Below are 17717 nucleotides of genomic sequence, written 5' to 3' on the forward strand. Positions count from 1 at the left end.
TGTCTTTTTGGACAAAGAAAAGTGAGCTCCGTTCTCAACCGTTATATGGACAAATACTGCTGCGTGGAGCCCCGCTGTAGCTCCGAGAAGCCACGGAGGACTCTGAAAATTCTCCCAGCCCTTAGTCGACATGAGGGTGAGTAGATAATGAGTGCAATTTGAATTTTGGGTGAACTATCCCTTTCATTTAAATACACAATCCTCCTTCCGCTGATCATTGTGAAGAGTAAATAAGGAAGTGGTGCTTGTGGCAGAGGAGTCACAAGAACAAGGCCGAGGGGAAATCTGCTAAATACTGATGTCTCAGTTTTAGATTCCTTGTTTATTACATTTTGTCCTCTAAGTCGCACATGAACTCACCTGCAGAGCGATGACATCAACAAAAACAAGCTCTACTTTATTTGTTTTTTGCATCGTTTCAACGTGTATTTAACCCATTTTTCTTCTTACCTACTTTTTTAAAAGTAGAACAGGGCTCATGTGCAACATCAACCTGAGACCTGACATTTAAAATATTTACCTAGTGTTTAGCTCGACATCAAACTAACCTCATCTCTGATATCCAGAAGTTTTATGTCCGTGCCTAAAATTCCCACAAACTCCCACATGTCCTCCGGGTTTAATACTCTGACTTCTCTACAATGTCATTCTCTATCTCACTCTCCTTTCATTTCCTGTCATCTTATTACCCGCCCCCCCCCCCCCAGTCCTACCTTGTAGCTGCTGCTGCTCCAGGGCCAGCGTCTCCAGCGTGTAGTTGCAGAACTCCAGGTTCTCCATGGCCTGCATGCGCGCCGTCTCGTCCTCCTCCTCCTCCAGCATGGCCCTGAGCTCCTCGGCCGTGTGCGAGTAGGCCTCCATGTCGTGCTCTACCTCTTGTAGCCGTAGCAACATCTGGTACCTCTCCTCCTCTTCCCTCTGCCTCTGGCACTCCAGCTCCATCTCTCGCTCCAGCTCCTTCTCCGCTTCCAGCTGGCTCTGGATCTTGTGTTCCTGCGAAGCCGCGAGGTCGCCGAACTCGGCCTGCCCCTCCGCTATCTGGTGTAGAGGGTTGGCAGCTGCTTCGTCGGGGGTGTAGAAGACGGGGTGGCCGGTGCTCGGAGCAGCCGTGTTGTGTCTCTGGCAGCGAGGCGGGGGCCGCGGAGCGGGGCGGGCTGGTCTGTACGCAGCGGGGGCCTGAGGACGCTGGACTCTGGGACGAGGAGGAGGAGGGCGGAGGGTCCTGCGCCGCTCTAGCGAGGAGGAGGCCGATCTGGACTGCCAGAGGTGGGACACAGGAGAGTGCGAGGAGCCTCGGATTATGTCACTTTCATCGTTGTAATCCAGAATAGAGAAGTGTCGTAGGATGTGGGACTGCTGGCTCAGGTCTCCTGCAGACAAGCTGTCCCCTGAAGCTCCAGAGCCCACGTTAGTGTCGCCGTATGAAGCAGTTAAGCTTTTCTCAAATTCAAAAAGCTGCTGCGACAGTTTGGCCTCCAAGTCGCCGGCCGAGGCTGCCAGGGCGTCTAAGGTGAAGGATGTAGGCAGGATCCCGTTGGAGCCGCGCGCCGTCTGCTGGGAATGTGTCCGTGTCATGTCGGCATCACCCACGCTGGCATGGCGCGTCAGCTTCTTCTGTTTATGGGCTTCAACTAGGCTGATCAAGGCCTGGCCTAGACTGCTGCCTCTGCTGCTGCTGCTGCTGCTGCTGCTGCTGGCTCCATCCGCTGGCCTCTGGTAGTATCTGCTGTCTTTAGTGCTGGGGAGGGTCAGGCTGTGAGTCAGTCTGGTCTGCGACGGCCGGCTGCTACCGTTGGGGTAGTGAGAGCCAGACCAGCCCTGGTGCCTGTGGCTGCGTGCAGGACCGGGCAGGCTGGGCCGGGGCGGGAGTCTGGGTCTGGCTGGAGGAGTGGATCTGGGTCTCTGGGGGCCTCTCTGCGGTGGGGCCACAGGTCGACGTGGCTGAGAGTCTGACCTGATGCCCCCGTCTCTTTCTCTCTGCGCTCTGTTGTTGCTTTGAGCTGCGGTGCTTTTGTTCTCACTCTGCCACCTCTGCTCCTCGCTCCTCTCAAAGTAGTCCAGGTCCCACACGGTGTGATCCTCGTACGTCCTCCAGTCTGGATCGTTCTGGGACCCGTTGGGACACGAGGGTTCTGGGCTGTATTCGGGGCTGCAGCTGTTTTCTTTCTCTTCCTCCGGTCCAGCGGCGTTGGTCTCCTCTGCAGGTTTCTGCCCCACGTGGTCCAGTTTGACGAAGCGATGAGGGAAGATACCGCGCTGTCCTCTCAGCTCACCCTCCAGCCAACCGTCCTCCAGCGTGCTCAGGACATGTATCCGATCCCCCACATCAAAGTCCAACTCTCCTGGCTCCATGGCGCGAAACTCATACAGTGCCACTCCATAGACACCACCACCCTCCTCCTCCTCCTCCTCCTCTTCTTCTAGTTCTTCTTCCACCACATCCTCCTTGTGCTCCTCTTCCTCTCTCAGAAAAACCTCCCCATCCTCCGCTCCCTCCTCCTCGGTGCCCTCTCCTGCATCATAAGCGTCCTCGTAGCTGAATTGTTCAGCTTCATTGTTCAAATACCGGCAGTCCATGGGCTCCTGTGGAGACCGAAGGGGGGCGAGGAGCTCCACGAACCCCTCTGGGAAGATCCCCCTCCGGCCCTGCAGCTCTCCCTGGAACCAGCCCGGCTCGGGCAGGCCCGTGATGATGATCAAGTCTCCCTCGCGGAAGTCCAGCTCCTCATTGAGCTGTGCATGGAGGTTCATGAGGGCCCGGGCCTGGCCCAGGGCGTAGGGGGGCAGCTCCGACGCCTGGGCCTGGGCCGAGCGCTCAGACAGCTGCCTGGAGCGACCAGAGAGGTTCAGCTCCTTCACGCAGGACGAGGGGAAGAGGCCGCGGGCGCCCCAGCCGTTACAGCCACGCTGCCACGTGTCCCCGAGGTCCATGGAGCCGCCGGCCTCTCCAACAACCACATCACCTGGAAACACAGAGAATAAAGAAGAGCGTTCAGAACACTGGTAGGAGCTGCAGGTTCAGAGTTGAACAGATTTCTCCTCAAGGGGATCTCTTTAAGAGGGACTACGCAAGATTTTTACCTTAACTATGCTACATTTTTTACCTTAATTAAACAGCTTTGGAAATTATGATGGTTAAATAGATGACTTGTAACTTGTTATGGGGAGAATGCCCTCCCTCTAGCATCCCATGGCCGAAAACCAACCTTGCAAGATCAGTGTCTCCGACCGGGTGTCCCAGCTCTCATCTCTGCAGCACCGTGACACAAACGCACCCCGTAATCCGTAATCTCTTGTTTATGACAGATAAGACTACACAAATATACACATGGCAATGCGTATATGATAAACAACGTTATCTACTGCTCCATGGATTTCTTTCTCGCTGGCTTCATTGACAACAAATGCACATGGCTGGGAGGAGGGTTAACAAAACAGAGGAAAAGAGACCAGACTTGCATAGTTCCCCTTTATGAAATACTGTCATATTGTGATTTCAGAAAATGGAGCAGAGGGAACGGTGGGCGGCACGGTGGTGCAGTGGTTAGCACTGTCGCCTCACAGCAAGAGGGTTCTGGGTTCGAACCCACCGGCCGGCTGGGGCCCTTCTGTGTGGAGTTTGCATGTTCTCCCCGTGCATGCGTGGGTTCTCTCCGGGTACTCCGGCTTCCTCCCACAGTCCAAAGACATGCAGGTTAGGTTAATTGGTGACTCTAAATTGCCCATAGGTGTGAATGAGAGTGTGAATGGTTGTCTGTCTATATATGTTAGCCCTGCGATAGACTGGCGACCTGTCCAGGGTGTACCCCGCCTCTCGCCCAAAGTCAGCTGAGATAGGCTCCAGCTCACCCGTGACCCTAGTGCAGGATAAGCGGTATAGAAAATGAATGAATGAGGAGCAGAGGGAAGTTGAAGGCACTGGGAGAGAAAGCACAGATGCTTCTGCATGTAGAGGTAATAAAAGCAGACACAGGCCGTCTTACAGTCTGTGTCTGTGTGATCCTGGCAGCGAGGTTAATAATCAACTGAACTGGACATAATTGAACTGAACAGGTAGCTTTACTTACACTACAATGACATCTGAGTTAATTCAGATGAACTTTATTATTACATTACTAATGACTTTAACATCAGAGCTGCCTGCAACTAAATTATCAGCAGAATGAGGGATTAGAGGAATGCGGACCGGTCGGGCACAAGTCATGGAGGTCACATTCCAAAGACCTGCGGCTCCACCTCCCATTGTGTCTGCAGCCACGACTGGATCGCTGCCAACACCACCATGGAAAATCATACTGGAAATGAACATTTCCACACAGCTCGTAAGGACTGTTTCCTATTTTTCCTCTTATCCAGGAAACGTGTCTTATTTATGACTTTATAAAAATATACTGGAATATTGCTGTTGAGTAAATATGATAATGGCTGCAATCAAATATGAGATTAAAAAAAAAAAGCAAAAGCAAACAAGGAATATAAGAATTGGATGAATTAATGATTAATTATTTAACATGATCAGAGCAAGTTGTGAGTTTTCATTGTGTACTTTCACTTTTATATTTATCTACCACTATTACTATTACAACTACAGCTATTACGAGACCATCTAATGACATCAAAAGAACAAAAAAAAGGTTTTACCAACGTAGAAGATGGCTGAAAACATCAGTGTTATATACCTGAGAGTATCATTGAACAAAAAATAAGCAAAACACCAACACAACAACTACTGTAATCATGTCAGACGGTTCAGGAACGTGGAAAGAAAACAGATCAGTCAGCTGTCGTTGGCCTCTCAAGGCGTCAGTTTGTCATTTGGGGACACCTAGTGGTGATCTCTGGAAATTAACATGGTGTGTTGTTCAATGTGTGTTTCTGTCAAATTACTGCGGAACAATTTCCCCCCATGTGAGATCAGAAATGGTTTGTTATTTATAACTTGAGAGGTCTCAACAACACAATATCATTTCTAAAGAAAAAAAAAGATTAATGAGCCGAGGATTGTCATCGTGAGCAGCTGTTGTAGATGAACACTCAGTTTGAAATAAATGTTTCAAAATTGAAATTATTTATAAGCTGACAATTTAAATATGGAAATTTTCATATTTGTGGAACATGCTGAGTTCCTGAGAACAGATGGGAATCCTGGAAACAAGATGATTCCATTTCTGACACTGAAGAAAACATGTGTCATAAGTCGGTGGCCACTTAACAAACAGCTCTTATAAACATGAGCTCTTCCAAAAAAGAAAAGAAACAACACAAAATCTGATTCCTGTTCCTGACTCTCAGTGTGAGTCTCTACTGTTGTAGTTGTTATCGGTCTCTTTAAATTTGACTGCTCTATCATAGCGTCACTCCCTACTGTGTTTAATTTCTTCCTTCATTTGGGTTCAAACTGTTTCTCTGATCATGTAAATAACATGCACATAATAGTTATTTCCTTTCAAGAAAAGAAAGAAAAAACATACTGTATACCTTGTCTCCAGTCATGATCCATCCAATCAGGAACAATAGGATTTCTTTTTCAAGTGATTATGTTCATAAAGCTAATACAGACAATGTTGCACAAAACCATTACGTGAACTGGCAGCCTTTGATTGTTGGTTTGCAGTTTGTGTCCGTGGAGACAAGGAAACAGTAAATCAGACTGTCGGGTCACGAGGTCCAACAAATACAACACAGCTACACTACAACACAAGACGAGCATTTTACCTGAGCACAGCCACATCAACAAGAAGCGTTAGGCTGAGTGAGAGAACATGCCCCATTAGAGTTACCAGTGATACCATTCACAACACACTGGCTTGGCTGTGTGCTACATCCACTATCCTGTGCAAAGCATCAGTCTAAAATGTAACAGAGCCAGTGAACTAATTACTGATTAAAGATAAAGAATGTGGGACTGATTGAAATTTAAATAATCTGTTTAAATGTCGGCATCAGTGAATGCAGCATGTTGCATACCTCTCTTCAGAGGCAGGTTGCCCGGCTCTGCAGAGCTGAAATCACTGATGCATACGTAGAGTCGGTCTCCAGGCTTGGTGCTGGGGATGGTAACCTCTTCCACGAAAGTGCTGGGGAACTGACCTGAGGGTCGGAGATAACAGGAAAAAACACATTTGAACAAACAAATGAACTTCTCCTTCCTAAAAAAAGAATACTGACAATTACAGTTTCCTCAGGTCTTCCTCTCAACTTCTTGGATTCCTACTGTTTTAGTTTGCTCTTCTGTCTGCAAATATGTCTAAATAATGAGCAGTTTCAAAACCAGGACCACGCCAGGTTCTGTAGACACGACAGCTGCTTTTCTTTGAACTTCATGTCAGCACTGAGCCAGTTTCATCTGTCCAGGGAAGTTGTATCACAGATGTATCCATATCATCCGTGTTTTCCAGGAGCAGGAGAACAAGCCCTCCCTCGCTTCCCCTCTGCACTTCCTTCATCATCTTAAGTGACGCTCGACTTGTGGAAAACTTAAGTGGATTTCTGTGAGTTTGACCTTTGAAGGGCAGAGGGAGCGAGGGGACTATAACACACACACACACACACTTCAGGTTCACATCTCTGCCCAGGATGCATTGTGATTTTCCACAGATTTCTCTGCACATCTACAAAGAGTCTGTTTTACTGCATTTACTGTGGGGAAAACCATGAAGAACACATAATTATCTTCCTTCAAATTAGTTTTAATTCTCAAATATGAGACAAAATTATAAAGGTGAAGAGGCTAAAAGTTGCAGTGAATCGAACCATTCAACCATATAAATTAATCTGCAGAAAATAATGACCCCCTGACACATTACCTGTGACTCCATCTTTGTTACCAAGCAACCAGAACTCATCCACGACACTGAGCACCTCAATGACATCACCAGTGAAGAGTGGCAGCTCCTCAGAGACACTGGGGAGAAACTCAAAAATGGCACGCACCACCTTTCCTGCTTCCATCACTCATAACCTGCAGAGGTAGAGAGAGAATAAAATGAGTTTTATATTTAAATAAATGGAGAAGGTCACAGTGAATAGGGAAGAGTAAAAATAAAAGTCTAAATTGCATAACTTTATTGAGAAATTTTCAAATCAAGTAATTCCCATGAGGAATTGCGTCTTAGTTTCTAAATGAAGCACACTGATACTATTCTAAGAATCCTCTTTATACAAATCAACACATGGCTCAGAGACAGCGAGCGTTCATGTAACGTCACCAAATGAAAGGGGAAGTGAGAGCGTGAGAAAAGCTGCAATTGAAAAGAGAGACAAAAGAAGGAGAAAAGAAAAAGTGAGAGCTGTACTTAAGGAGACTGGAGGACATTCCTCAACACCCCTCCATCCTCCACCTGTTTTTCTATGTGTTGATTTGTGGGATGGACGGTCGCTACAGCTCTGTGGTGATAAATTAAACAAATACACAACCTTAATAAATAATACAAAAAAGAGTACACAATATAATCACATTTACCAACTCCTGCTATTTTTAAATGAGCCATTAACTAACATTGGACGAGTTAGCATTTATAGATGCCCACGGTGTAATCACAAAATAATCTGGTTTGGATAAAAACCAACTGCATTCATCACAATAAGTCACACTACATGTATTCAAATTTGCTTACAGCTTCACTTATCAGTAAAATGAGGAAATGTGCACACAAAACAACGCAAAAATTCCGTCTAATAAGTGTTTGAGCAGCCCTGGTGTATCATTATCTGGAGACAGACTAACCACAGGTGGGGATGGACGCGCTGAAAGAGAAGGGAAACGAGAGAACAGGGCTGTAGTTTGCCACAGTCAATGGGGCCTCTGTCTCTGGGGGGGGGGGGGCAGGACTCTATCCCAGATCGCTGCCACAGTCTCTGGGGAGAGACGCAGCTCAAGTTCTCCTGGATGTGGAAGTGTGTGGAAGTGTGTGGAAGTTTGTGTGTGTTGTTGCTTGATAAACTGTGAACTCAACACCAGACAGTGTAAAAGCCCCATTGAATACCCAAGCCAAGGCTTTAACCAATGTAAGTGATGCCAAAGGGAGATGTCCAATGAGAAACAGCAGGAAAGAGCACTGACAGTGTGCCTGTCCATTTAAAGCCCATGATAACAACGTTCACTATCTCAGATAAGCTGAGATAGATAGAGATAGATACAAAATCACCAAATCAGAAAACAATGCTTCTTGGTTTCCCTACTATCCTTATTTCAATATATAAACTACAAAATAAACAACAATTTAAGTTAAAATTAAGAAACAAATAGTTGTTTTTTTCTGTAGGTTACGGTAGGATTAAAATTGCAAAGGTTTCATGTGTTGTGCATCTGGTTTTAGTGACATCAGTTCTTTTTGTTTTGTTGCTATCGTTTCTTTATCAAGTCTAACGCCACTGAGAGTTTTCAGGTCCAGACTTCCTGAGATCAAGACGTGCTGTTGTCCTTCATCATCCCCATCATCACAGTAAATCTCTGGACACTCCTTTGTAGTGACAAAACAACTCCAGGAAACTACAGCTACAGAGATCAGCTGTCGGACATCCCCTCTGCCTTTTGAGATGTTTCTGCTTTTTCATATTTCTTCTTATCACCTCGGTGCACTACTTAGTTCTCCATTCAGCTGCTACGCAAACCTTCAGAGTTAATCATGATGGTGTCTGAAGAGTGGAAGAAACTAAAAATTTAAATAAAATCTCTCTCAAAGTTTTGAATAGAAAGAAAAATAGGTTTTCAGGCCGTCTGATATTGTTTCTCTGGGCAGTGTGTGAACATGATGTGACTCATCATTCCACTTATACCCAGTTAAAATAGAACAATAGCTGGGTGGGAACCAACGTGTTGAATTAAACATGTCCTGACATGCGCACAGGTGAAAACATATCAGCCATCTGTGATCAATGCTTTCCACAAAACAGTGGGTGATAATGATCTACTGTAAACAGAAACCAAAACCCAAGTCTTGTTGTGTCTGTATGAATGAAACCACTTCCTGTGGATGTCAAAGATATCAAAGTGTGACTTTGTGTGTTTGGTTGGTTGTTAAAAAAAAAAAAAATTGCAAGGGTTCTCTATTACCAAACAAGACTGTGCTGTCTGGCATCGCGCTCACACAAACAGAATTTGTGTGGAACGAACGTCTTCGCACAAACTGGTGTTGAGTCAAACACATAATGTCTCACTCTCTCTACTGAGGAAGAGCTGTGCCAGCAAATGTTGTGACACGAATTCAAAAGAGCGACACAGAAGCTCCCACCACATGAGGAGGCCTTTACAGCCCAATCACAAGCCACAAATGAAACAATTTACCCTGATGTTCTGCATTTCCATCACTTGTTACTGCACAGCTGGGCTATGCAAAGATCCGCCAACTCAACATCAAGCAGGGACGCTCCTCACTCTTTCCTCTGCAATGTGTTACTACTAATGTGTTACTACTAATCAGTCAGTCAGTTCAGTTTAGAAAAATTCCCATACATCTGCATTTTTTTCTTCCACGTCACCAACCTGAGAAATCTTCACATCACATTGAAACCCTAATTAGGAAATATTTAGTGCAAGAGCATACAACCAATAAACAGTGAGCATTACACCACTAAAAACTAATCAAGGGTAATCAATCACAAGAAATGACTCAATATTGGATGTTATTTCTCAAATTCATTTCTGTAAACTCTGTGATGTATACAACTATGATGAAGCGTTATATATTTCAACACAGATCCGTTTATTTTAAAGAGATTGTTCCCTTCCTGTTCCTGTATAATAGTGCAATATCCCTTTATCTCTATATGCAAACAGTGCAACAAGCTTCTTGCAGTGCATCTTGTCCAGCCCAGCGTGGCGTCACCACCACAGCTGAGCTCACAACTAAACGCCCAGAAAAAAAAATCAAAGGTGGTCCCACCCAACTGCAGCAAAGAGTCACTGCAGCTTTCTTACAGTTAATCCTCTGATTTGCTTCCAGCCAGACAAGCTCCTTAGTGTTATTTATGGCTCTGTCAGTGTGTCAGCGGCTCCTGAGCTCCGTGACTTTTACACCTTGCTCTGGCACACAGCAGCCACACAAAGTGGTTTAATAAACAATATGTAAATATATGAATATAATATTTGACATTACATTAGATAACTTTTTTGTGACATCTGACTTAATGTCTCAATATTACTAAAAACAAACTCCCAACCTTTTCAGTTTAAACCTATCCCTTTTCCATTAATCATTAAACATATCATTATTAAATATAGGTTATTTGAGATCAGAGATAATAAAACAACTGTGAAATAGCATAAGTATGGCATTGTTGGTTCTCTCCAATCTGTTCCAATGATCAAAACACTACCATTAGATTCACAGTTCATATCCTTCATGCTTGGGTTTCTCAGCAGCTCAGTCTGACTCATAGCAGCACCAGCTGAAGGCCATTTTGTCTGTTTAAAAAAAAAAAGCGAGGGAAAAACAGGGTCAGGTCAGGAGTGGCAGCTGTCCAGAGGAAACTTAACTAAAGATGTTACTCTACCAGGTTACTGTCCTGCTACCAGTTAAACAACAATCTACCTCCACAGACTCTGAGATCATCAATAAACTGGACAGTTAAGTGTTAAATGCTTTCTACCACTGCAGAGGAAAAGTCTTGGAAAAGTTGAGGTCATTTCACACAAAGCTCTTCAGGTGTGTCTCTTCTGTTGGGATTTATGAGGCTCTGATAAGAACAGGGACTCTGATCAAGACTGAAGCTGAGCTCCAACAGGCCCCAGATGATACAGGAAGTGCATCAAAGATAGAGTATTACATTACAATACAGTTAAATTAATGATCTATAATATCAAATTATACAATTTTTTAAAATCAATTTATAAATTGTTTTATTTTGATAGAAAATGTTTCACTTTGAGTTTCCTCTGCACTAATTTCACTTCAGCTCTTTGGCACTGTTTCAGAAAACACTAATGACATGATGGGTGAATGAGACTGTGTGTGTGGCACTGTCCTGGAGAAAGTAACAGCATTACGACAGACAGCTAAGTCAACAGCTGACACACACACACACACACACACACACACACACACACACACACACACACACACACACACACACACACACACACACACACACACACACACACACACACACACACACACACCACACACACACACACACACACACACACACACACACACACACACACACACACACACACACACACACACACACACACACACACACACACACACACACACACACACACACACAGTATATATACTCACACATCTCACAGCTGACAGCAGGACAAAGCAACAACTGTCTGACCTGAGGGATGGCCTTCAAACCATCATCGCCTTTTACTTAACTGTGTCTGCATGTGGATTTGTGTGCGTTTCCAAACATAATTCATTAGTGCAATTTAATGCAATTCATTCAGTGCATTTGGAATAAAGTGTGCTCATTTTAAATCAGTTTTCATGTCACTCAGAAGGGATTTGACTGAAATTATTATTTCTTCTGCAGAAAACTCATTATTCTGGCGATCATACTTGGTACAATCATATTCTTTTTTATTTTATCCCAATGTAAGATTCATATACTGTAATAGTGTAAGATTGCTAATCTTTCAGCTCTATACAGTAGGCTACATTACCTATTAGCAGTGCAGCAGTAACTGTCACTGCTGCCAGTCATCTCAAGTGTTCTGCCCATACAGGTGCATTAGGGCGAGTGCTGAGACAGGCTGTTGTTGGTGTGGGTCGGTGCAGAGTGGAGGAAGTGGTATCTGCTGACTGTCTGTATCTTTTATTGAACAGAGTCATCTGATGCCAACAATGAAGCCGCTGCCTCATTATCTGTCTGCCCGCCAGCACCAGCTCACACCCATACACACACCATGTGCCATTCATCCTATTCAGATTGGCCTGAAATGGCACGACTGGCACGTGCCTGTGCATGGATGTCAAAAACACAGACACTCACACACATACAGACTGGTAGAAGCCTCTGGAGTGAGCTGGATGACAGCTGATGTCCTTTGATACCCCGATTGTTTAGCACACAGCAGCGTGTGTGTAGTCCTCCCGCCCAGAGTGCTGAGTCGGCTGAAAAGTCTTCACCTCGAAAAACAACATCACCGAAGCAGGTGGACAGCCAGCCGACGCTTCTGGATATTAAAACCTGCGGGACATCTGTCGCTGTGCGCTTTGACCGGCGTCTAGTGTTTCAGCATGTGACGGGGGGACGAGGGGGGGACGGGGGGGAACGGGAGGAGGAGGAGAAAGAAGGTGGGAGAGTGAGAAAGGCTCTGACTAGCTGACAGTTGTCAACACAAGTCATGTGGCTTTCAAGGCCGGTGTTTATAGGGACACTGCCTCACAGATCTCCTGCGGCATCATGGGATAAACTATGCAGATGCAAGTTGTGTATTTTTTACACAAGAAAAAAAAAAGTGGTAAAGTGGTCGTGATCTGAATCAGGATTAAACTTTATGATGTGTGACTATAAATAACGCCTCAAATGACACACAACACAAAAACCATATGACATGGATTGTGCTGGATGGGTGGTCTGATCCACACTACAGCTGAACTTTCATTATTGATAATCCTCCATGTGTGTTGTGTCAGTCTTTAAATGCCTGTAAATCCAAGAATGGGCTTTATAATTACTTTTTTTATATATACAACCAACAGTCAAATACCTTAAGATATTGAGTTTATTATCAAATAAGACCAAGAAAAGTCTCTAAATCTCCCAGCTAAGATGCTATAATGAGGGAATATTTGACATAAACATGCTGTATGAGCCCTGAAGCTTCAGATAAACGATGCCTGTGCCACATTGTGCTCTAATGTCATGTCTGTAAACAGCCAGTAAAAGGCAGGGCAGCGAGGAGAGCAGCTTGGCTTTAAAATGCATTTCAACCAGATGAGACAGCAGCAGGATTACGTGGCCTCAGCCAGCTGGATGAAAAGAACACATCTGGCGAGCTGAGTCAAGCGCCCGAAGACGCCAAACTCTGTTGAAATATTTGGCGAAGCCGTCTCCTCTGCACAAACACGTGAGTGGTAAACACGTCAGGAGAGACTGTGCCATACCATAGCGTACTGTACGCCAACAAGCCAACTCTGCATTTCAATACAAACTCTGGCTGTAGGTGTTAACAAAGCCACTTTGTCACAAGCCCAACATCAATACACACTGTACACAACAAGTGCTTTACATGAAGAGACGGGAAGGACTATTCCTTCTATTCACTGTGGCACAAACAAAATGCTGACTTGTGTGGTTAGGATGACATATCTGGTTGTCTAGGAGACAAATATCACTTTCCTACAGGCTACAGCTGCAACATATGGCACACAGAGTGACGAAGACACCAGCCCTATAAAATAATCTAGTGTTAGATGAGGCAGATGCTGTGGCACAAAGCAGCTATTACTTTCTTTTCTGTGATGATCCTGAGTCAGGGCAGGACATGCCCATCAGACATCCTCCACTCCTCTGAGTTTCTGCAGCCAGTCCTGTCTTGTTCACATTTCCTCGTCCTTAGCTGTTTCTAGAAGAGCAGCACGGCGCGGACACAATAAATCTTCATTGTCGTTAAATATGTGGAACAGGGGAGATTTACAGGAACATTAAGTGTTGCTGCTGAATGTGGGGGAAAACCCTGGGTGGGTTCTTGTAAAAGACTGGAAACACTCATTTTCGGCCCGATCCATTGATGTAAATCCGCCTCCATCTTCACATTTTCATTCACTTTGTTTTCCAGCATCTCTGCATTTTAGCAGCCTTCCCTCCAGGGAACGTGCTTATTCCTCACAGTCCACTTCATCCTGACTTTTTCCCTCTTTTCCATAACTCACTCCCATATTTGTTTCTCCATTCCTTTCACAATCATGCACATGTTGAGAATCAATGGCTTGTATGGCACCCACACACACACACACACACACACACACACACACACACACACTAACACACACACATATGAACACAAGACACTGGGTGGAACTGCTCCTTCGCATAAACATTTCCACCATGAGGACGAGAGCTCAGATGTCTCTGCTCAGAGGGCCGAGGCTGCGTTGTCACGGATACATGGATGTGTTTGGACGGCGGAGGGTTTTCCCTGAGAGGACCCAGAGGTGCCCGAGTATATGCCGCACCCTTCAAAACATAGCTGAGCCTTAATAGTTTACATATGAGCCGTTACATAACGTGATCTCTCCCTTGGAATCACATCACAACATGCTTGCAGGAACACAATCAGTTCATGGGGAGTAAATGAAGTTTTGGAAAAATCAGTTCATGGGGGAAGTAAATAAGTGCTGGAGAAATCCAGCCGAACATAAAATTCTCAAAACTTCTTCCCAAACTTTTAGGCAAGTCAGGGTGAAGTGGGGACATCAGGAAGAGACTGCCAGGATGGCAAAAACCTGGGCTGCTTGTGATGACTTTTCCTACGTGGATTTGATGCTGCTGCTGCTGCTGCTGCTGCTGCTGCTGCTGCTGCTGCTGCTGCTGCTGCTGCTGCTGCTGCTGCTGACATGTTTTTGAATCAGCTCTTAGGACAGCTCGTACTGGGACTGGCCTGGAGTCATCTAGACAGAGGACCGTAACATTAGGCCCAGAGGAATTCAGCAAAACTACCCAAACAACAGCAGAGCCAGCCACGACAACCCTCCAATAGTCACATGACAAGATACATGAGAGAAAATAGATGGATTGCTCCCCAGTTCGAGACCTAATGGTAGCTGCATGATTAAATAAAGCAGATTTAAGTGAGTATCTGCAGAGATGCTTCACATGGTTACAGTAATGATACTGTCATTAAGATTTAATGGAACTATAAACAGCAACATATTAATCAACAATCCTAAAGAGATGAGCAGGAAGATCAGGGCACAACTTTGATTCTCATGCCACTGATACTTGAATCAATGTTGTAATATCTACATACAGTATGGTGGCCAAAGGGTCGTTAGCTAAGATGGATGACATAGATGGCTATGTCATTTGTGTATATCATTAAAATCCACACACACTCCCAGTAAATTGCTGTGGCAGGAGGCTGCTTCCATGGGATACCCAAAACTGACTTTCAAAAGTTGAAAATAAATAGCCTCGATAAAAATGTCAAGAAGCTGTGGGAGGGCGGGGGTTCAGATAACCCTAACCCCTGTGAAACATTCTGTCTGAAGCCTCTGTCCTCTTTAAAGTCATCAAACCCTGAGGGTGACAGTCAGCTAACTGGAGATTATTGAGCGCTCTCTTGTTTAGTCTTCATATATGTATGTGTACAAATCTCAGTCTCTCTGCTTCCATGCATGTTTGTCTGATCCAGTCCTCAGACTTCACTATTTTTAGACTTAGAAATAACATTCAGTGCTTTTTCACATTTTCTTCCCAATGGGCTTTATGCACAGCTCCACTACTTCCTGAAATAAGCCAGCTCGTTTATTTCATGTCATGGAGCTGTGCATAAAGCCAATTATGGATCCAAGTTATGATTTACAAACATCTCTCTGCCATTCTTTCTGAATAAAACACTCAATCATATTGTTGACTTCTACACTGAAGACAAAATGCAAAGTTTGTGTATCATCTGTGGAGGTTGAGATTACTCTGATCACCAATACTGGGGATTTACACATTCATTATTCCACATTTATTCTTATTATACACTACTATCTCAGTGTAACTCTTCACCTCTTTCTTTGTAGCCTCTCTGCTCATACCGGCTCAAAACTCATCTGGCCCCTTTTCACATGCACTTCAAATCTAATTAATCCTCCTGTCCTTTCCCCAAAGCAAACTAATACCGTGCTGCCTGCAAAGAACGTAAGGAATGTCGTCATTTTTTAATGTCTGAGCCACGGCTTCTCTCTGAAGTGATGCAGCATTACACAACAGGATGAAAAATTTAACTTTCCCATGCATCAAGTTATTTTTTATCATTGCTCTTTATCTCTCTCTCTATCTTTACATTCAGCTCTGCTACCGCAGCAGCACAATCAATTATCCTCTTCATCTGAGGTTTTTTCTGGGACAGCTACTGCATAGTGTGTTGTGTGACATGTAATACATGAAAACTGAAACAAACATCTCAAGTTTCTTTTGTGACCTGGTTGTGATACAGGACCCTGTTGCTAGTATTCAATAATTCAGTAGGTGGGATGTGTTTGTGTGTCCAAAATCCTGACTAGGCACTAAACACAAAAAGCACGACAACAGGTGAGAAAAAGATGCCAACGTTTGATTAATGATGAGGATTAGAGAAGCAGCTGTCTGACTACAGCTACACAGATGAAGGAATATACTTGTACAGCCGTCTTACACAAGAAAGAACACGTCTTTTTAATTCTCAGTTAAAGACTAGTGATGGAGTGCCAGCAGAAAAACAACGCTGCAGTAGACAAAAAGTGATGATTAAAGTAAAATACTGACGTCCTTGTTGCAGTCTGTGGATTGTGAATGAAGTCGCGCCTTCTGAAGCTCACCGCAGGAAGTGAAACCACAATTCTGCAATTGGCAATTTTGTCAATACAATGACATTTATAAGATCCACATCTGAGCAGCTGATTGTTCTCCTGCATTCAAAGTGTTTTAAGCTCTAATCTGAAGCATTACACTCACTTCCTTTGTTTATGAACATGCACATGTTGGAGGAGAACATGAAGGATGAGGGTGAAGGGGTGTGTTGAGGGTTGGAGCAGCAGCACAGGCTGAAAAGAAGCTAAGTCGCTGTTTTGAATTTTGCAGTTAGCAGAACTCCTGAAAGACACCAACTGCAACAAGACAACAAACAGCAGGACTTGTCATGTTACTACAACACAGTGCTGAGATAAGACTTCCTCCCTGGATAAATCAGGAATGAGTCACATTTGACTTCTGTTCTGGCCTTTTGCTTTTTTATGATTGCTGCTGTTTCAATGGCTATGGCTATACTGTATTGAAATACTAATCCTGTACTGAGTGTGTGTGGCTGTTATACAGCTCCATCAGCTGAAGTCTGGTCCAACCTACAACAGTCCATTGAGTGGACACAATTTGCAGCAAACTCCAAGATTGTTCCACTTGACTGCAGTTCAAGCTTCAGACTCTTTAGGGACAACAGATGTAAAATAGCCTTTTGGCTAATTCTGGCACGTTTACATTTGTTTAAATGTTTTTATTAATGTGCATTGTCCCTGATCTTTAAACCTTTAAATTAAAAAAATAGGCCAAGATGCTGGGTCAACTGCATAACAAAAAAACATACTGTTCCTGTCAGAGCCTGGAGAGCTGCAGATCCAACTACGGCTGCACTGACTGATATCAAGCTATATACCATATGGAATAGAATAGAATAGAATAGAATAGAAACTGGTCATAATTTTTTAGTATATAGAATAGAATAGAGAAAGAAACAGCCCATAATTCATCAGAATAGAATAGAATAGAATAGAATAGAATAGAATAGAGAAAGAAACAGCCCATAATTCATCACAATAGAATAGAATAGAATTAGATGCACTAGAACAGAGCAGAAGACACTGGACTAAAAACAGACAGCAACACAAACAGTGGTAAACATCAGAGTGCTTGTGAACAGACCACCATAGTTAAGTGCATGTGTGCGTGACCAGAATATTCCCCCAGCTCGTGTGTGTGTGTGTGTGTGTGTGTGTGTGTGTGTGTGTGTGTGTGTGTGTGTGTGTGTGTGTGTGTGTGTGTGTGTGTGTGTGTGTGTGTGTGTGTGTGTGTGTGTC

The 17717-nt window shown here is 44.3% G+C and overlaps 1 protein-coding gene across 3 annotated transcripts in view; it reads right to left on the reverse strand.

Moving 5' to 3' along the window:
- The window catches only part of dnmbp (dynamin binding protein), a 52026-nt gene that overhangs the window by 33539 nt on the left and 770 nt on the right, over positions 1 to 17717 (reverse strand). For all 3 annotated transcript variants that reach the window (XM_085760678.1, XM_085760677.1, XM_085760676.1), the window contains exons 2-4: positions 6807 to 6961; positions 5968 to 6090; positions 714 to 2963 (exon numbers count right to left, since the gene is read on the reverse strand). In XM_085760678.1, the coding sequence (XP_085616804.1) occupies positions 714 to 2963; positions 5968 to 6090; positions 6807 to 6951 (2518 nt within the window). In that variant the 5' untranslated portion in view covers positions 6952 to 6961. The remainder of the gene's footprint in view (positions 1 to 713; positions 2964 to 5967; positions 6091 to 6806; positions 6962 to 17717) is intronic.

The sequence above is a fragment of the Trachurus japonicus genome, chromosome 19 (genome assembly GCF_045865225.1).
Source record: "Trachurus japonicus isolate A0001 chromosome 19, Traja_1.0".
Classification (NCBI taxonomy): Eukaryota; Metazoa; Chordata; class Actinopteri; order Carangiformes; family Carangidae; genus Trachurus; species Trachurus japonicus.